The following is a 16,141-nucleotide window of genomic DNA, read 5'->3' as shown; positions in this document are numbered from 1 at the left end:
ATAATCAAGTACAGGAATATATCAAGGTACAAAATCAACACACGATAACTGATTAACATTCCCTTACACCAATAATGAACTCATTGAAAAAAATATTAGGAATAAAATACCATTCACAATAGCATCAAGAAAAATCAAGTACTTTGGAATTTACCTCACCAAGGAGGTAAAGGACCTCTACAATGGAAGCAGAAGGCATTACAAGTCCCAGATTTCAAGTTCTATTAGAAAGCTACAGTGACAAAAAAAGCATGGTACTGGCACAAAATCAGACATGTGGATCAATGGAACAAAAACAACCCTAGGCACATTCACTTAGGTGATCTTTGACAAACTGGCAAAAAAACATGCACTGGAGGAAAGACAGCCTCCTTAACAAGCAGTGCCAAAAAAACTGGCTATATACATGCATAAGACTAAATCTAGACCCATCTCTTTCACCATGTACTAAAATAAAATCAAACCAGATTCAAGACCTGGATATTAAAACAGAAACACTTCATCCACTGTAAGATAAAAGAGGTAAAACTCTTGAACACATAAGCTTTCTGAATAGAACCCTTCTATTTTTGTTGGTTATTACATTTATTGATTTGTGTATGTTGAGCCACACTTGCATCCCTGGCATGAAGCCTATTTGGCCATGATGTATAATTTTTGAAAATTTGTTGTATTCCGTTTGCCAGTATCTTGTTGATCAATAGGTATAGCAAATACATACTCATAAATACAAAAAATACAAAATTTAAATGAAGTCCTGTTGATTACTTGTATTCCTACCTTCTCTTTTATTTCATTGAACTTAGAGGTCCCAAGTAACTTAGAGGTCATGGTGAGTTTATCTAGATTAAATACTAGAAGTATTTACAGAAAAAACAAAACTGATTACTTTGAATTACTATACTTCTTTTTCATTCTTTTCGCCAAAAGAAGTAACTTTTCTTCTTAATTACAACATGAAGTTGAGAACTGTTATGTTAAAATCTGTGAATCCATAAATAAAAATTCCAGATAGCTCTTAAGGGATCAAGCAAACTCATTCTGTTGAAAGAAGGCAAAAGGCTGCTAGCTGCTGTCACCAGCAACACCCAGGGGCCTGGGTAGTGGCTGCGGAACCTAGCCTTATTTTTCCTACCTCTCCTTCACTAACACATCACCAAGAGTGGCACAGCTACAGGTCAGTTTCCCTATATATAATGAATGTTCCCTTGCAAACTTAGATCTTAGGAGGAAAAGGCAAGATATACAAAATGTCAGTATAGAAAAGAGGTTTTTGCCCACTTGAACTCTACAAGAAGTTCCTTTTGCTACGTGGAGGCTCGTGCCTTATCCTCACCCTACTGATTAGCCTTAGTATTTAAATCTCCTTATTTATAGATAAGTTATTACTTATGTGAAAACAGCATACATATTAATAGGTCAAAAATCCAATACAAAAATAAGGAAATTTTGAAATACACTTGACTGCTACTGATGACTGATACTGAGAATCGATTGTGCACGCAACTTGCACCCTGGGTTCACAGTGAACTAATAAGTGCTGACAGCAGCAATACCAGTCAGCCACAGCCACCACTTTGTCTCAACGTCTGGGTACCTGTTCGGATAAGCTGACATCCTGGCCACACTTCTGAATGTTTTATATAGCACCTGTCTGTATGAACCCTCAAAAAAACAGACTTGCCTTCATTTTCCCACTGTATTTAGGATCAGAAAGTGTCTCAAAGGCCGCATCTTTGCTCTTCTGAACAAAATCTGGGAATCTGGAAAATACTTGATCACATATTCTTTTGATAAGTGTTTCCTTGAGGGGAAAAGGAGAAGAAAGAGAGATTTCAATTTAACAAATTTAAACCTATATAAATTAAAAGCACTTATAAAAAACAAATCTACTTACAAAAACCATGTTACCTGGATGATCTGGCCTTCTCTAAGTCAGATTAATAATTCAGAAAAATCTTAAAATGATATGTTAACCACAATTGGCTTTAATGAACTTTTAATGATAAGGCTACTAGCTTAATTACTTTTACCAAGATTTCTAAAATAAGGAAGGCAAATACTCCCAAAAGTGTAAAGATTACTGTCAAAAAAATAGTATTAAATTCTTATGAGATTTCATTTAAACAATATTGACTATATCACAAAAAATACAAAATCATTACATAAAAAGCTCTAAATAAGACACAATTAAAATTACCAAAGCGATTATATTTAATCCTAAACTTTTAAATTAATGATTTTTTTTCCAGTTTGGGAAATCAGTTATATACCAGTAACCTCACAAAGAAAAGTAGAAAGCCAACCCATACCTGTTGTCTGGAGGTGCTAGTGGCCTGCAGCAGTGCGACATGGTTTGCTACCTTCTGAAGGACTGTAAGGTAGCTGAGATACAAGGTTTTCACTGTTTCACCATGTGAATTAGTCTATAACCAGAAGAACAAGAAAAGGTTTTGTTATTGTTTTCATCAGAAAATACATCACTTTAATAATAGTTATTACTTAGTTACTTTGAACCCAATAAATCCTAAGAAAATAATAGTCTACTATGTACACAAAATATCATGAGTTGCAAATGTGGAATCATTTTTGGTGAATCATAGGACAGTGTAGTTTTTAATTAAAGAGGAGAGAATGACCCCATTCTCGAATATATTTATCCTGATGATGCACTGGGATAGAAATGCTCCTGCTATAAGTTTCCTGGTGACAGGACTACTATGCAGTAGCAGTGCTATACAGACCCCTTCTTTTTCCACTAGTTTTTCTAGGAAACTAGGCTATCACAAAAATGGTAAGTGGCTAAAACAATAAATGAGAGAAATAAAAACCTATCTATTGGGTCCCTATACGAATATGGATATGTTACATGAACTAGGTGAAAAAAAAAGGAGCAGAAAATAGAGACAGAAAGTAGAAAACTATGAATGAATTTTGTTTGTAAACTTTTAAAACTCTATTTATAACAGTTTATATTAAACTGGCAGTATATCTGTCAGAATATTTTAGCCTACAATCAAAGATTAAGTCATTTTACTACTAGTAGATAATGAGCAAATTCCTGGAAATGAAATTTCAAGATAAAAGTATTGCACTTCCAAATAAAAGCTCAAAGAGGAGATATCAAATTGACGTTTAATTTCTAAAATTATTTTTTTAAAATATATTTGAATACCAAATTTGTATATGGTTACTATTTAATATTGTAAAGAATTTTTAAAAACTATTATCTAAAAACTGAAGGGCCAGAGATTTAACTCAGAGGCACACTGCCTGCCTCACAAGTACAAGGTCCTGAGTTCAATTACCAGTACCAAAAACAAAAACAAAAACTGAAGAAGTTATTTTATTAGCTGCTACTCTGACAGCAGAACAAAAATATAATGTACCAAAAGCAAGATGGCAAAAATAAAATGAAATGCTTGCCTTATAACAACAGTTTCTCCTTTTCCGGCCACTGTTACAGGTGCAAGGGTTAGAAGATTGAAGTATCAAAGTTACATCTTCTGTTTCTAACACTGTCTGATAGACAGCTTTCTGGAAATCTGTCAGAGAACAATAAACCATCTGGCAAGATAAAATATAAGGCAATCACTAGGACCATTTTTGTAACAGTAAGAATAATAATGTATATAAAATTTAATAGATTGTAATGGTGAAAATTATTCATAACTAGTTTTTCCTCTAGTTACATCATGATAATTTTTCCCAATTCTCTTACAAGTTTTGCTTCCCACCTTATGATAGACTATAACAATTATAATTATAATTTAATTTTCAAATAACCTTATACCTTATTTGTTTTTAATTAAAAGGAAATATGAAAAGTTAATTACTTCCTTATTTCTCAATATGATGTGGGTCTTCACAAAGTTCTATATATTAGCCATCATGCAAGTAAATGAGTAAAATTTAAGACAAAAAACTGGATGAAGAAAATAAATACTTCAGAATAATTGGATGAACAATAAATGCTTACTGAAATAGTTGGAAAACTTAGAAAAAATTAAAAACTCCCTAGTATTGAAAACTAAAAATAAAGTTACTTATATTTACTATCTTTGCTGTAAATTTCTAAGGTTAGTAAGGATAATGACTAATAAAATGTACATAAAAGCAAGTACAAGTTGGTATTTTATGTCCAAATTAAAAAAAAAGAAAATTTGGTAGAACAATGCCACTAAATGATGACATATCTAGCTTGTATTCTTCATAGTACTGTAAATTAGAAATACAATTATTTGTAACTAAAGCCATCAAACTAAACTTGCCCATGATAGGGCTTTGAAAAATATGAACAAGAAATAAAAGTCATCCATTTGTAAGTATTTATTTGCCACTACAAAGAATATTATTGCAAAAAATTATAAATGTGCACTGAGAAAATCTGCGTATATCTATCTAAAATAATATTAGATTTAAATATGTATATATAAAATATACTATCTTGATCCTCAATCTTGAATATATATGTACATATAAGAACAAAAAGAAATAATGCAAGATAGTATCACCGACTAATGTCGGGGGGGGGTTTGAGTTTTTATTGTTACATTTTAACATTTACTAAACATCTCTAATGTATCATGAATTTCAGAGCAGTCAAGAGAGGCAGATCATTTCCGTTTAAGAAGAAATTCATGTTTGACTGCCTCATTAAACTGCTAGAAGTTATAAAACTTTTAAGTGGGGGAGCCAGGATTCAAGCTCATAGTATTTGATTTTAAAGCCCCAATTTAAAAATTCTATGCATAATTCTGTTCACATATTTATATTTTTCTTGTTTCCATTAAATAGTTTAATATACATACAACTGTGCAGAACATTTTAAAAAGTATAGATTCATGAACTATCTCAATATAATATTTGTTTAAATAAATATATTAAACATCATATATAGTATCAACTTCTCCAACTTGCATATCATATCGATATCAAATCCATCTTTTTAAAGGAATAATCCATAGGATATCCTACATTAAGGGCATTTGATAGAATTGCCTTTATTTGAGGTAACAGTAATAAGGTTTACTTCACAGCAATTTATAGAACCATTATTCCATTGCATGAGCTAGAAGAATCACAAAATTAAAAACTAGGAAAAGAAGACTAGGAGTGTGGTTCATTGATAGTAGTCGCCTACTGTGCATGAGGCCCTAGATTTGATTTCCACAAATTAGTGAATTTTTAGAACTTACTTAAAGAAGATTACTCTATTTTAAAAATTCTACTAAAGTCAACCCAAATTCTCTTAAGAAATTAATCATTATTTTTCCCCAAATTCAAACACTTAAATTAGCTGTGTAACTATAAATATGACTGTAAATGAAACAAATCTAAAAATCAAGCTCCTAACCATTTTGGTCATATAACTAGAATTAGGGCACCAAGGAATATGATGGGTTGTAGATGGCAGACCATATGAAAAGGACAAAATGTAAACAGAAAACAAGGAGAGTTCTTCTGCCTTTCTTGAGGAAGAACTGTGTCAGAAGCTTTCAGAAGTGAGTCTAGTGTATGCTGTTATGGTTTGGATCTTAAATGTACCCAAAAAGGACCATATGCCAAAGGCCTGGTCCACAGCTTGTGGAACTACAGAACTTTTAGTAGGTGAAGCCTCATAGAAAAAAGGTAACTGAGAGCAAGTTCTTAAGGGATCTATTGGGAATCTGGCCCCTTTCTGAATCTTTTTGCTTCCTGGATGCCATGAAATAAGTCGCTTTGCTCTATCATGTGCTCCCTACTATAATACCTTGCCCACCACAGCCCCAAAGTAACAGAGCCAAAGACCATAGACTGAAATTTCTTATACATGAGCCAAAATAAATCTTTTCTCCTTTTAAGTTGATTTAAGTTGAGTCTGCCAAGGCCAATGGGATCAATTCACAGCCATACTGATTGGTCTCTGCCTCTCTAGGCATGCCAGGACTGACCAGCTCAAGTCCATGGTCTTTTAAGATATTAATTATTAATTAATATTAAGATATAAGTATTTGTTACAGCAACAGAAAGTTGATAATATATATACTAACAATAAACCTGTTAGCTACCAGATAAGTAAAGTTAATAAGGAAAACAACTGGTAGATTAATTTAGAAATTAATGTTTTCTGAAATTTTGTATATAACAAAATTTTTCCACAAAAATAAAGGGCACAAAATTATATTATAAAATACTAGAGGAGATAGATTTCCTCTTAAAAAGGAATTTTCAGAAAAAGAATAATAAAATGCAACAAAAAATTAATCATACACACAAATGTGGTGGGTCTTACCCGATCTTCTTTCTTTGGCAATTGATCACTTATAAGGGTCTTGGTACGCCTGAGAAGCCAGCCAGACATCTGCTCTGCAAGCTTTCGCATGGCCCTTCGGCCAGTGGCTAGTTCTCTTTTTGTTGCTGTGTGCCTCTGACCATGTTCTACTGGGTCAGAAAACTGCTTCTGGAAGCTGATCATGCTACCTAAAAGTCCTGGAACAGCCCTTTAAAAAGGCAATAAGTAAAATGAAGGTTTTATTAGAATGTCTAAAAAGAAAAACATTCAATTCTTTTAGCTTCTAAGAAATATACTCGAGTCAGTTGTTAATTAAGAGGAAACACAAAAGTCAAGAAAACAATGCTTTTTCTTTATGAGAGTTTAAACTTATAACTAAAGATGATGGTGGAATTGGCAAGTCAGTATGTATATTTACTTCAGGGACCAAACTAACATAAAGACAGGTTTTCATGGGATTCTCTACTTAGTATATCACGGTATATTTGGTATCAAATATTTCTGTAAACAGTCAAATGATTGTTTTCAGAAACTAACAATTAACAAACAAGGTGGCATTAAGTTAAAGAAGTATGCACTCAGTAACTGTTTTTCTAAAAAGAGTAAAACCAATGTTTTCACTCACCAGTCCATAACACACCAGAGTTCCTTCATGTTGTTCTGAAGGATGGTCCCAGTGAGGCCAATACGGACATTACACTTCAAAGCTTTCATAGCTTCTGTTACTCTTGCCTTTGGATTCTTGATTCTATGAGCTTCATCCACAATGACGGCTGACCATTCCAAACTATAAAGCAATAACAAAAGGGAGAAAGGTAGAGAAAATTTCCTCTCCTTTAGCTAAAAAATTTTTAGAGAGCTGTATTCTCTACCAAAGTTTTGCAGGTATTTTTGTTACTTTTTTTTCCTTGATGATTCTTACATCTAGTTAATTAACTGGTCATAACCTACAAAAGTAAAATGGGATGTGTATGGAGAATATAAAAGGGTATCAAGATTATGTTTAAATATGGTAGAATAAAAAATTCTCCTTTAAACATCATTAACAACAAAAGAGTATTTTATAGTAAAAAAAATGACAAAAAAGAAGCAAACTTTGCAATGTTAAATCTGAATGAAAAAATACCAATATAGATTCATGATTTTTTAAAGTTTTAATGCATTACTCTGTTTACTACAAAGATTTAGAATCAACTGTTACTCTAGTAGCAATCAGCACCAATAGTGCTCCATCTACTAAAAGGAACCAGAGTTCTATAGCAATATGGAGAAATGGTTGATTTTAGGCATAGAGCTTGGGAAATACTAAAGAATAAGAAAGCACAGATGTATTCAGAGACAAATGAGAAATGAGGACATATCCAAAGGACATAAGAACCAACCTAATTCACATTATTTCAGCATCAAGAATAATGACTATCACTGAGTGTAAAACATTGAATAAATAAAAATGTAAGTGTTTCATGAAAAATTTAGACCCTCCCTCACATTGCACCTAAAAAATTAACTCAAAATAGATTACAGACTTAAATATGAAGCAAAATTATGAAACTTATAAAACAAAGAAAAAATTTTATAACTTCTGGTTAGGCAAAAACTTCTTAGATGTGATACTACACAGCCAATAAAAGTATTTTGCCAAAGTTGGACTTCATCTAAGTTAAAATTTTGCACTTCCAAAGATAACACTAATGGACATGTTACAGACTAGAGGAAAATATTTATATATAATATTCAGATAAGATTTGTATGTTGAATATATACAAAAATATTACAACTCAACACAATATAAGATAACCAAGCAAAAGACAGGCAAAAGATTTTAATAAACATTTTCCAGTGTCTCTTCAAAGATATACAAATGGCATACAAGCATTTCTATGTGATATTCAAAATGGTAAAACAAAAGATCAAGAACTCACTTAGATTTTTAAATCAAAATTAGTTAATTACTAATAAATGATACACTTTACAGAACACAATCAAGGGTAGAAGAAATAATAGGTTAGAAAAACATAATTTTGTAACAATAAAATAACTGATTCAAGCAAGAATAATTTGCATATGCTAACACTCATAAGTAAAAGGGCTGAAGGGACAATAATACTTAATAGTGAAATATCATCTCATTTTTTTCACAGGTTTCAAAATGTTCTTAAAGTTCAATAAAATAAGATGAAGTCCTCAAGAACAAAGAGTAAAGGAGAAAAGAGCCACAAAACTATACAAGTTGGAAGGAAAATGCACAAGACGACTTACAAAAGTGAAGACAGCAATATCCTATGTCAGCAATAGAGAAAGCCAAGAAATAAATACTTTATTTAGCTCTTAAAAAGCTAGTACTGGGCCAGGGATTTAGCTCAGTGGTTCCAGAGCCTGCCTCGCAAGCATGAGATCCAAGTTCGATCCCTAGTACAAAAAAAAAAAAGAAAAAGCTAGGATTGGTGGTACCAGATTACAGAGGACTGTAATAGTGATTATCCCCAAAGCAGGCTGTGAAGAGTTAACACCACAATTAGCTTGTTTACAGAAGTAAGTCTGGCTGAAGCCTGGGTGCTGAGGTCAGAGTAACTCGCACCCAAATTCTCTTCCCACAACCAAAACCTTCAGACTAGAAGGACAGTGTTCGAATTACAATCATATACTTTGTCTATTCAGTTCCTAATTCGAGAATGCTTTGTCTTATCCTTCATGGGCCTTGTTTACATTAATTTCCATAGAAACCACACATTACCTTTACCCCAACTGATTGCCAATAAAAGTCAGTGCTGGGACTGTGCAATACCTTTGTCAGTTGCACTCGCACTGGTTGTCCTGGCACTCCACTTTCTCTCTCTTAGTTCTATTTCTTAGTGTATTCTTTTTCTCAGGGCTACATTGTACTGGGCAGCTGAGTACTGGTACCTGACTACAGGGGCCTCCATCAATTGGCACCCATAGTGGGAGTTTGAACCGCAAGCAATCACCCGCTGAGTGAAGCTACTCCTGCACTGTACACCGGGCAGGTGGATACTGGTACAGGAGTCCCTAACACCAGATGCCTCTGGAAATTGGAAATACATAAATGTTCAACAGCCTGTTTATAAAGCAGTTGGATCTCCTAGGTGCCTAGTCTCACTCCACAAAACAGATGGATCCTTACTTTATTCTAAAGTAAGGAAGTGGAAGGCAAAATATAGCAAAATCCTAATTTTCCTTAAGAACAAATGAGCAGATGATACTAAAAACTAAAAAAAATTAAATGTCATAGCATTAACATGTGGTTATGAATATGGAGGTAAAGACTAAGAAGATAAGTAAGAAATGAAGCAACAGTAATGGGGAAAGGGGAGTGGAGAGAACTGTAGTTTCCCCTATGTGTCTGATCACATCTGTCTCTTTAAATCATATGTATACATGACTTGGATAAAGTTGAAGTAAAAAGAATAATGGTAATAATAAAAAAAGATATACTTAATACTATGCAGTATGTTTACTATATGGACCACCTCTGACAAATGTACAGTGCATTATTCTCACAAAAATAATATCTGCTCTCATAAAATGTGAATTATTTTCAAACTAATGCTATTTGAACTAATAAATGACAAAATAAATATGACAAAAATTGTAACATCCTGATTCCCTAATCTTATAAATATACGACTCATGATTACATAATTCTTGTTTAAAAATTTATGTCACAAAATAACCACTGGAAAAAATTTCTCCAGCAACCATTACGTGCTGAAAGTGTAATAAGCATGCACTACAAAATTAAAGATAAAATCTATATTAATAAGCTCACAGTCTAAAGGAGTAGACCAGTACAAATAAATTAAAATATAACTGGTACTATGATAATTTATTGCATTTATCTAACTACACAAGATTATTTTGAGTGGTATAATATATTGATTAAAAAGCTGAAGTCTACAGTTAATTTTTAAACCTCATGTCCATCACTGACTTAATTGTGTAGGTTTGGACTAATCACATCATCTGTCTGACTCAGATTACTAACTTCTGCCAGTATCTACTAGACAGAAACATGCTAATTTTTTAGCTTGTAAGTGGTATAAAATCATATCTCAGACTTAACAAAAATGACACTTCTACATACAAATTTACTATTGTGAATGGTCTAAACACACCGAATAAGAAGCAAAGCTTATCAAAATGAATTTAAAAGCAAGATTCAACTATATGGTAACTACAAGGAGATCGACTTCAAATCTAAAGAACAGGTATGTTGAAATATAAAAATATAAACATACACATGTAGTATGCATAAGAAGACTATTGGCAATGTTAACTTTAAAGAAAATATCAAGATGAGAAATAATATTAGAAAGAGATATTTTTTTAAAATACAAGCATTAATTCATCAGAAAAACACAATATAAAAGCATGTGTACCTAATAACAGAGTTTCAAAATATATGAGTTAAAACCTGTAGAACAGAAAGGAGAAATAAAACCATTTTAATTCTTTTCTCTCAGAAACTCTAAAGCAACCTAAAATAAAATCAGTAAAGACAGAGAACACTTGAGGAATACCCTAACTAACTAGACATTGACATTTACAGAATACTACATTCATCATGTGGAATCAAAAGTATATAAATCAGAAAACACAAATTATACCAAAGCAAGATACTGTTATATTTTCACCAAAATGAATGGCAACAGTAGCAAGGATACAAGGCAACGGGGCTATCAGTAAAATGGCACAGTCCCTCTGGAGAAAGACTAGGCTGTTTCTTATAAATTCAGACCTTCACTTATTTCAAAACTCAAAACTTCCACTCCGACATGTTTACACAAGAGAAATGCAAATATAAGTAGAAAAAAAGGACCAGATACAAATATTCTTTGAAATTTTATTTATAACAACCCCAATCTAGAAAAACTAAATATCCACGCTCAAATACAGTAAAATACAATTCATTTGAAGAGAACAATCATTGGCCCAAAAATATTTGCTACCTGACTCCTTACAGAAAAAGTTTTCCCTTGACCATCCCTGGTCAAGATGAGCAAACTATACATACAGTTGTCTCTGGGTATCTGAGAATGATTGATCCAGGGTCAAAAATCTATGGATGCTCTAGTCACTTACATAAAATGGCATAGTATTTGCATATAACCTATATATATATCTTCCCTTTAATCTCTAACAAAAATTCTATGTAAATAGTTGTTATAGTGTTATAGGGAATAATAAAAAAGGAAAAAAAGATTATACATGTACAGTACAGATGCATTTATTTTTACAAATATTTTTGATCTGTGGTAAGTTGAATACCTCGATACGCAATTTAGCAAAACAGAGGGCCAACAACACTTAAAATCAGTTATTACTGTGTATAAATTAAAGTTGATTAATAAAACCCTCTAAAGAGTTTGAACAGCCAGTTTTGGCAAAAACTGATCTCATTCATCCTGTCATTTTCTCTATGAGCTGCTTTATTCAAAGTCACATAGCTAATTAGTGACCTTTTTACTCTTAGACATATCTTGAGCTTATAAAATATGTGAGGCAGCTACTGATTGGTGCTCATTTTTATTTTATGCCAAAGCATCTTTATGCTGAACTGAGAGTATTACCTTTAAAAATAACCTTTTTTTTGCCATTAACTCCTTCAATGATGATAAACTGATCATAACTACAATATTTTAACATTTTAAGGACTCATCCAGAAATTTTTTCAAAAGACACTGTAGGTATAAATCGTATCCTTTTATGGTGAAATCTAGGCTTGCAACAGATCAAAGTAACTTTACCAAGGCCCAAGCTGTGGCTAGCACAACTATGAATAATTTAGGCTAGACAACCAATGCAGACCGGATAGTTTAACAGAATCTTATTTTCTTATAATCTTGTAAGCTAGAAATCTAAGATCAAGGTGCCAGCAAGTTGGGCCTCACAGGTCCCTTCCTCTGTGCATGCAGTCTGTTTCTCTTCTTTTAAGCATTCTGGGCCTGTGGGATTACAGCCCCACTCAAACAGCCTCATTTGTACTTAGCTTTTTAAAGACACATCTTTATTTATTTTTTAATTTTTTTTAAAACTAGGAAAGGGCCGGGTATTTAGCTCAGTGGTGCCCCCACCTGACTCGTAAGTGCAAGATCTTGAGTTTGATCCCTGATACCAAAGAGAGAGAGAGAGAGAGAGAGAGAGAAGGAAAAATTTATTGAGGGAATGAAAGCTTCTAAGAGCGACAGAAGGGGGACTGGAAAGTGGGTTGCCTGCTCACCCCACTTCTCTAAGATGTTTTATACAGCAAAGCCATGTGGGGAGACGGGTACTAAGTGGGACAAAACTGTAAGACCCAACAGAAAATTACAAGGTAGGTATGAGGTAGGGCAAAAGAATGACCAACCAATAATATTACAGGTACAGTCACCCAGGTGATACTGATTAAGTGGGGGTCAAATGGGGGAGCAACTCGCAAGTCATGTGACAAGCATACAAGGATTTTCAGTAAGGGTGGGAGTCAGGGATATTTCCTGGAAAGGCTGGGCTAAGATCTTGGCCCCCCACCCAGGTGACTGATACCTATTTAGAATAAAAATCACTGCTTAAAGACCCATCTTTAAATATTATTACATTCTGAGGTACTGGGGGTTGAGACTTGTACATATGAATCTGGGGGTGAGGGGACATAATTTAGCCCATCACAAACCTCTTAGTCTTTCCCTACCAACCTGGCAACCCACTATCTGTAAACGTAGTAGACAGGTAATTACCAAATGCAAATCTAATCATTTTCATCATCTTTGTAATTTGCTAAAAACCCTTCAGGGATACTCTGTCCCAAGCATAGAGAACAAAATCTTCCAGGTGGCTTTCAATGCTATTTATGATATGTTCACTACTTAACTCACTATGTTGTCCCCTAGCCACATACCTCTAACATTCTAGGCTACAGTGCTGTGGTGTATTCTGCCACTCTACGTTCACAACAGACTCTCATATTCACGAAAACTGTTCTAGTCCAGAGGTACCACATGCAAAAAAGTTTGTACATGAGATTTATGAAAAGTTTTATCCTTCTTTCTGAGGCATTGTTTAGAGAGGTATGCTGTACTGAGTTTAATACAGTAAGAAAACGAAAACCTGATGCAGGACTTTCCTCTTAAGAGAATAAGTTATTACAAACCACATAGTTCAATAAATCTGAAATAAACTTAAATCAAGCTAAAGGAAATTTAGAGTATTCTAAAAAAAATTACAATGTAAGGGATATTGATTGATTGATATTAATGTTATCATTTCTATTATTATTACCTGTTGAGTTCATCCAAACATAAGCGCAGTGTTTCATATGTTGTTAGAGCAATTTCACACTTCCTCTGCCTTACACGAATCAATTCATTGTCTTTTTTGGTGCCATGTAAAATACTGACTCTGAAATATCCCCAAGTATCCAATTCATCCTTCCAGTTGTAGAGGACAGAAAGAGGAGCAACTATTAAAAACATCTAAAAGATGAAAAAAACATTTGATTTTTAAAAATGAAAAAGAACTTCAAAGTGAAATTCAGAAAATCAACAGTCTTATTTTTAGATGCTGACAGTGTAGTTAATAAGAATAAATACAAATTAATAATTGGCTATATTTGGTGACAGAAGACTTTTAAAAGCTACTTTGTTGCATAAGCAGTTTTTTTTAGGATAGATATCGAATCTTGTCTACAGAAGCAGCTATTTTTTTCTCACTCCCAAAAGCCACTGAAAGATTGTCTTAGTTACTTTTCTCACTGCTGAGACAAAATCAATACATGACACCCAAAGGTAAAGGAGAAACGTTTATTTAGCTCACAGTTTGTAAAGGTTTTAGTCCATAATCACCTAGCTCTAAAGCAGGGTGGCTTGGCAGACAGGCTTTGAGAAGAGAAACAGTTTATGAGACAGAAGGTATCAAGGTAAGCAGGAGGGGCAAGACAAACCTCTTTCTGTCCTTTATCACATCCAGGCTATTTGGAGTAGGGCAGTACTAAACCACAGTGGACTGATTTAGTAATCACATACCTTAATCCCAGCATCACACACTCTAGATTCAGCCACCTCTGAAAAAGCCCACCTATGACCACATGAGGCTTTGAGGGGACAACTAGACAGAAACCATAACAAACATAAAAGCGATTCTCCAAAAGACAGAAAAGAGTAAAATCAGGATTCCAATAATAACTTCAAGAGCCAAGTCAGTACTCTAAATACACAAAGCAACCCAAGTGTTTTTCTTGAAATATATAATCTTCTGGAGCTTTCTTTCTTTTATCATTTAACATTTCCTTTTTCCCTCTCTCAGATACTCTCAGTTGTAGACATGGAAAATTCACTGGAAAACAAAAGCAACTAAAAGTAAACCTCAAATTTTCTATTATATCAATAGCCTGTACTTTCTTTCATACATTCTGCCTTCTCATCTGTGACTACTGAACAACTGTTCATGTTCTGCCAAGACATTTGAATTTAGTCGCTCTCATCCATCCTTTTTTTAGAAACCTAGAATCAAGGTTGCAGAAATTGCCCAAACCTTTCCTTTATGATTAGCTTCCCCTTTTTAATGGACCACATCCATCTATAAGCAAATATAATGTCCCTCAGAGTTAAAAGAAACAAACAATTTAAAAAACAAAACAACCTGGAACCCTGTACCTCTCTAGCTATCATAAAATTAATCTATTTTCTTTATAGCAGTGATGCTCAAGAGTCACTAATATTATTTCAACTGTCCTCCTCTTCTCTCTTGAACTCATGAGGACTTCTGCCCTAATGTCTCTGCTACAATTGAATTTGAACGTCTTCCAAAGAATTTTATGTTAAAAGCTTGGTCCTTTGCCTGTGGCTTAAGTGGAAAGTATAACCTTTATGAGGTGGGGTCTAGTGGAAGGAAGTTACATCACTGGACTGCCCTTGGAAGATCCTGGTCCCCTCCTTCTCTTTCACTTTCCAGTATCCTTGAAGTGAGCAGTTTCCCCCACCAGGAGCTCTCACGATGATGTGCCACCCCAGTAAAGCAGCAGGCGAATGAATCAGGAATAAACACTACCATATTTTGTCATAGTGATGGAAAGCTCACTAATGCAGCCTTCAAACAAAACAGTCCTTGTTAAAATTAGTAGATTATCTATTTAATTTTCACATGATTTCTTTTGGATTCTAGTTTTTTTCCTGTAGTAATTCTGAAAACTACTGTCATAAACCATTTCAATGTTCCTATTTCTCATTATTACCAATACTGCTAACCTATGTTTAACAGGATTAAGAGTAAGTTCCTTTTCTAAAGTTTCCTACTTGCCCTATGTGGCAGAGATGAACCAATAAAACACTGAAAATTTCAGTTAAACAAAAATAATATACTGCTCTAAATCCTGCCCTCTCTTCTATGAAACATTTCATCCAGCCATTTTTCACCAGTACAAAGTCAAATATATAACTGTGTTTTGAAAAGAAAGAAGAAAACAAAGATTAATCTACTGAATGTGAGAGCTCTTTTTCTTCACCCTGTTATCAAACTTAATGAGTACTTTCTTGTCCTACTTGGTTCACTTAAATATTTTGCTCTCTGGCCTATGGTTCCATCTTTCTCCTACTTTTAAGTATAAAACCAGGGCTCCAAGTGCAGGACAATTACAGTACTAACCTTTGAATTTGTATCTATTAAAGGAGAAATTAGTGAATACAAATTCCAAATGAGCACTCTCAGCAGGTTTCCAAAATTCTAGTAGTACCCACTATACAACTGCAATACCAAGAATTAATCCTACAGCTACAATTGCACAAGTTGCCAAGATAGAACTGGGGATTTAGCTCAGTGGTTCTGCCACCCGCCTCTCAAGCATAAGGACTGGAGTTCTATCCCAGTACCAAAAAAAAA

At 33.7% G+C, this 16,141-nt stretch overlaps 1 protein-coding gene across 2 annotated transcripts in view; it reads right to left on the bottom strand.

The window, feature by feature from the left end:
- The window catches only part of Ercc6l2 (ERCC excision repair 6 like 2), a 139,809-nt gene that overhangs the window by 95,129 nt on the left and 28,539 nt on the right, over positions 1–16,141 (bottom strand). For both annotated transcript variants that reach the window (XM_010636147.3, XM_010636146.2), the window contains exons 4-9: positions 13,547–13,740; positions 6,900–7,061; positions 6,275–6,482; positions 3,427–3,567; positions 2,313–2,426; positions 1,685–1,804 (exon numbers count right to left, since the gene is read on the bottom strand). In XM_010636147.3, coding sequence (XP_010634449.1) covers positions 1,685–1,804; positions 2,313–2,426; positions 3,427–3,567; positions 6,275–6,482; positions 6,900–7,061; positions 13,547–13,740 — 939 coding nt within the window. The remainder of the gene's footprint in view (positions 1–1,684; positions 1,805–2,312; positions 2,427–3,426; positions 3,568–6,274; positions 6,483–6,899; positions 7,062–13,546; positions 13,741–16,141) is intronic.

Source organism: Fukomys damarensis, unplaced genomic scaffold (assembly GCF_012274545.1).
Source record: "Fukomys damarensis isolate Sample0158 unplaced genomic scaffold, DMR_v1.0_HiC HiC_scaffold_27, whole genome shotgun sequence".
NCBI lineage: Eukaryota > Metazoa > Chordata > Mammalia > Rodentia > Bathyergidae > Fukomys > Fukomys damarensis.
The sequence above is the reverse complement of the archived record's forward strand: the minus strand, read 5'-3'. Positions and strand labels throughout refer to the sequence as shown.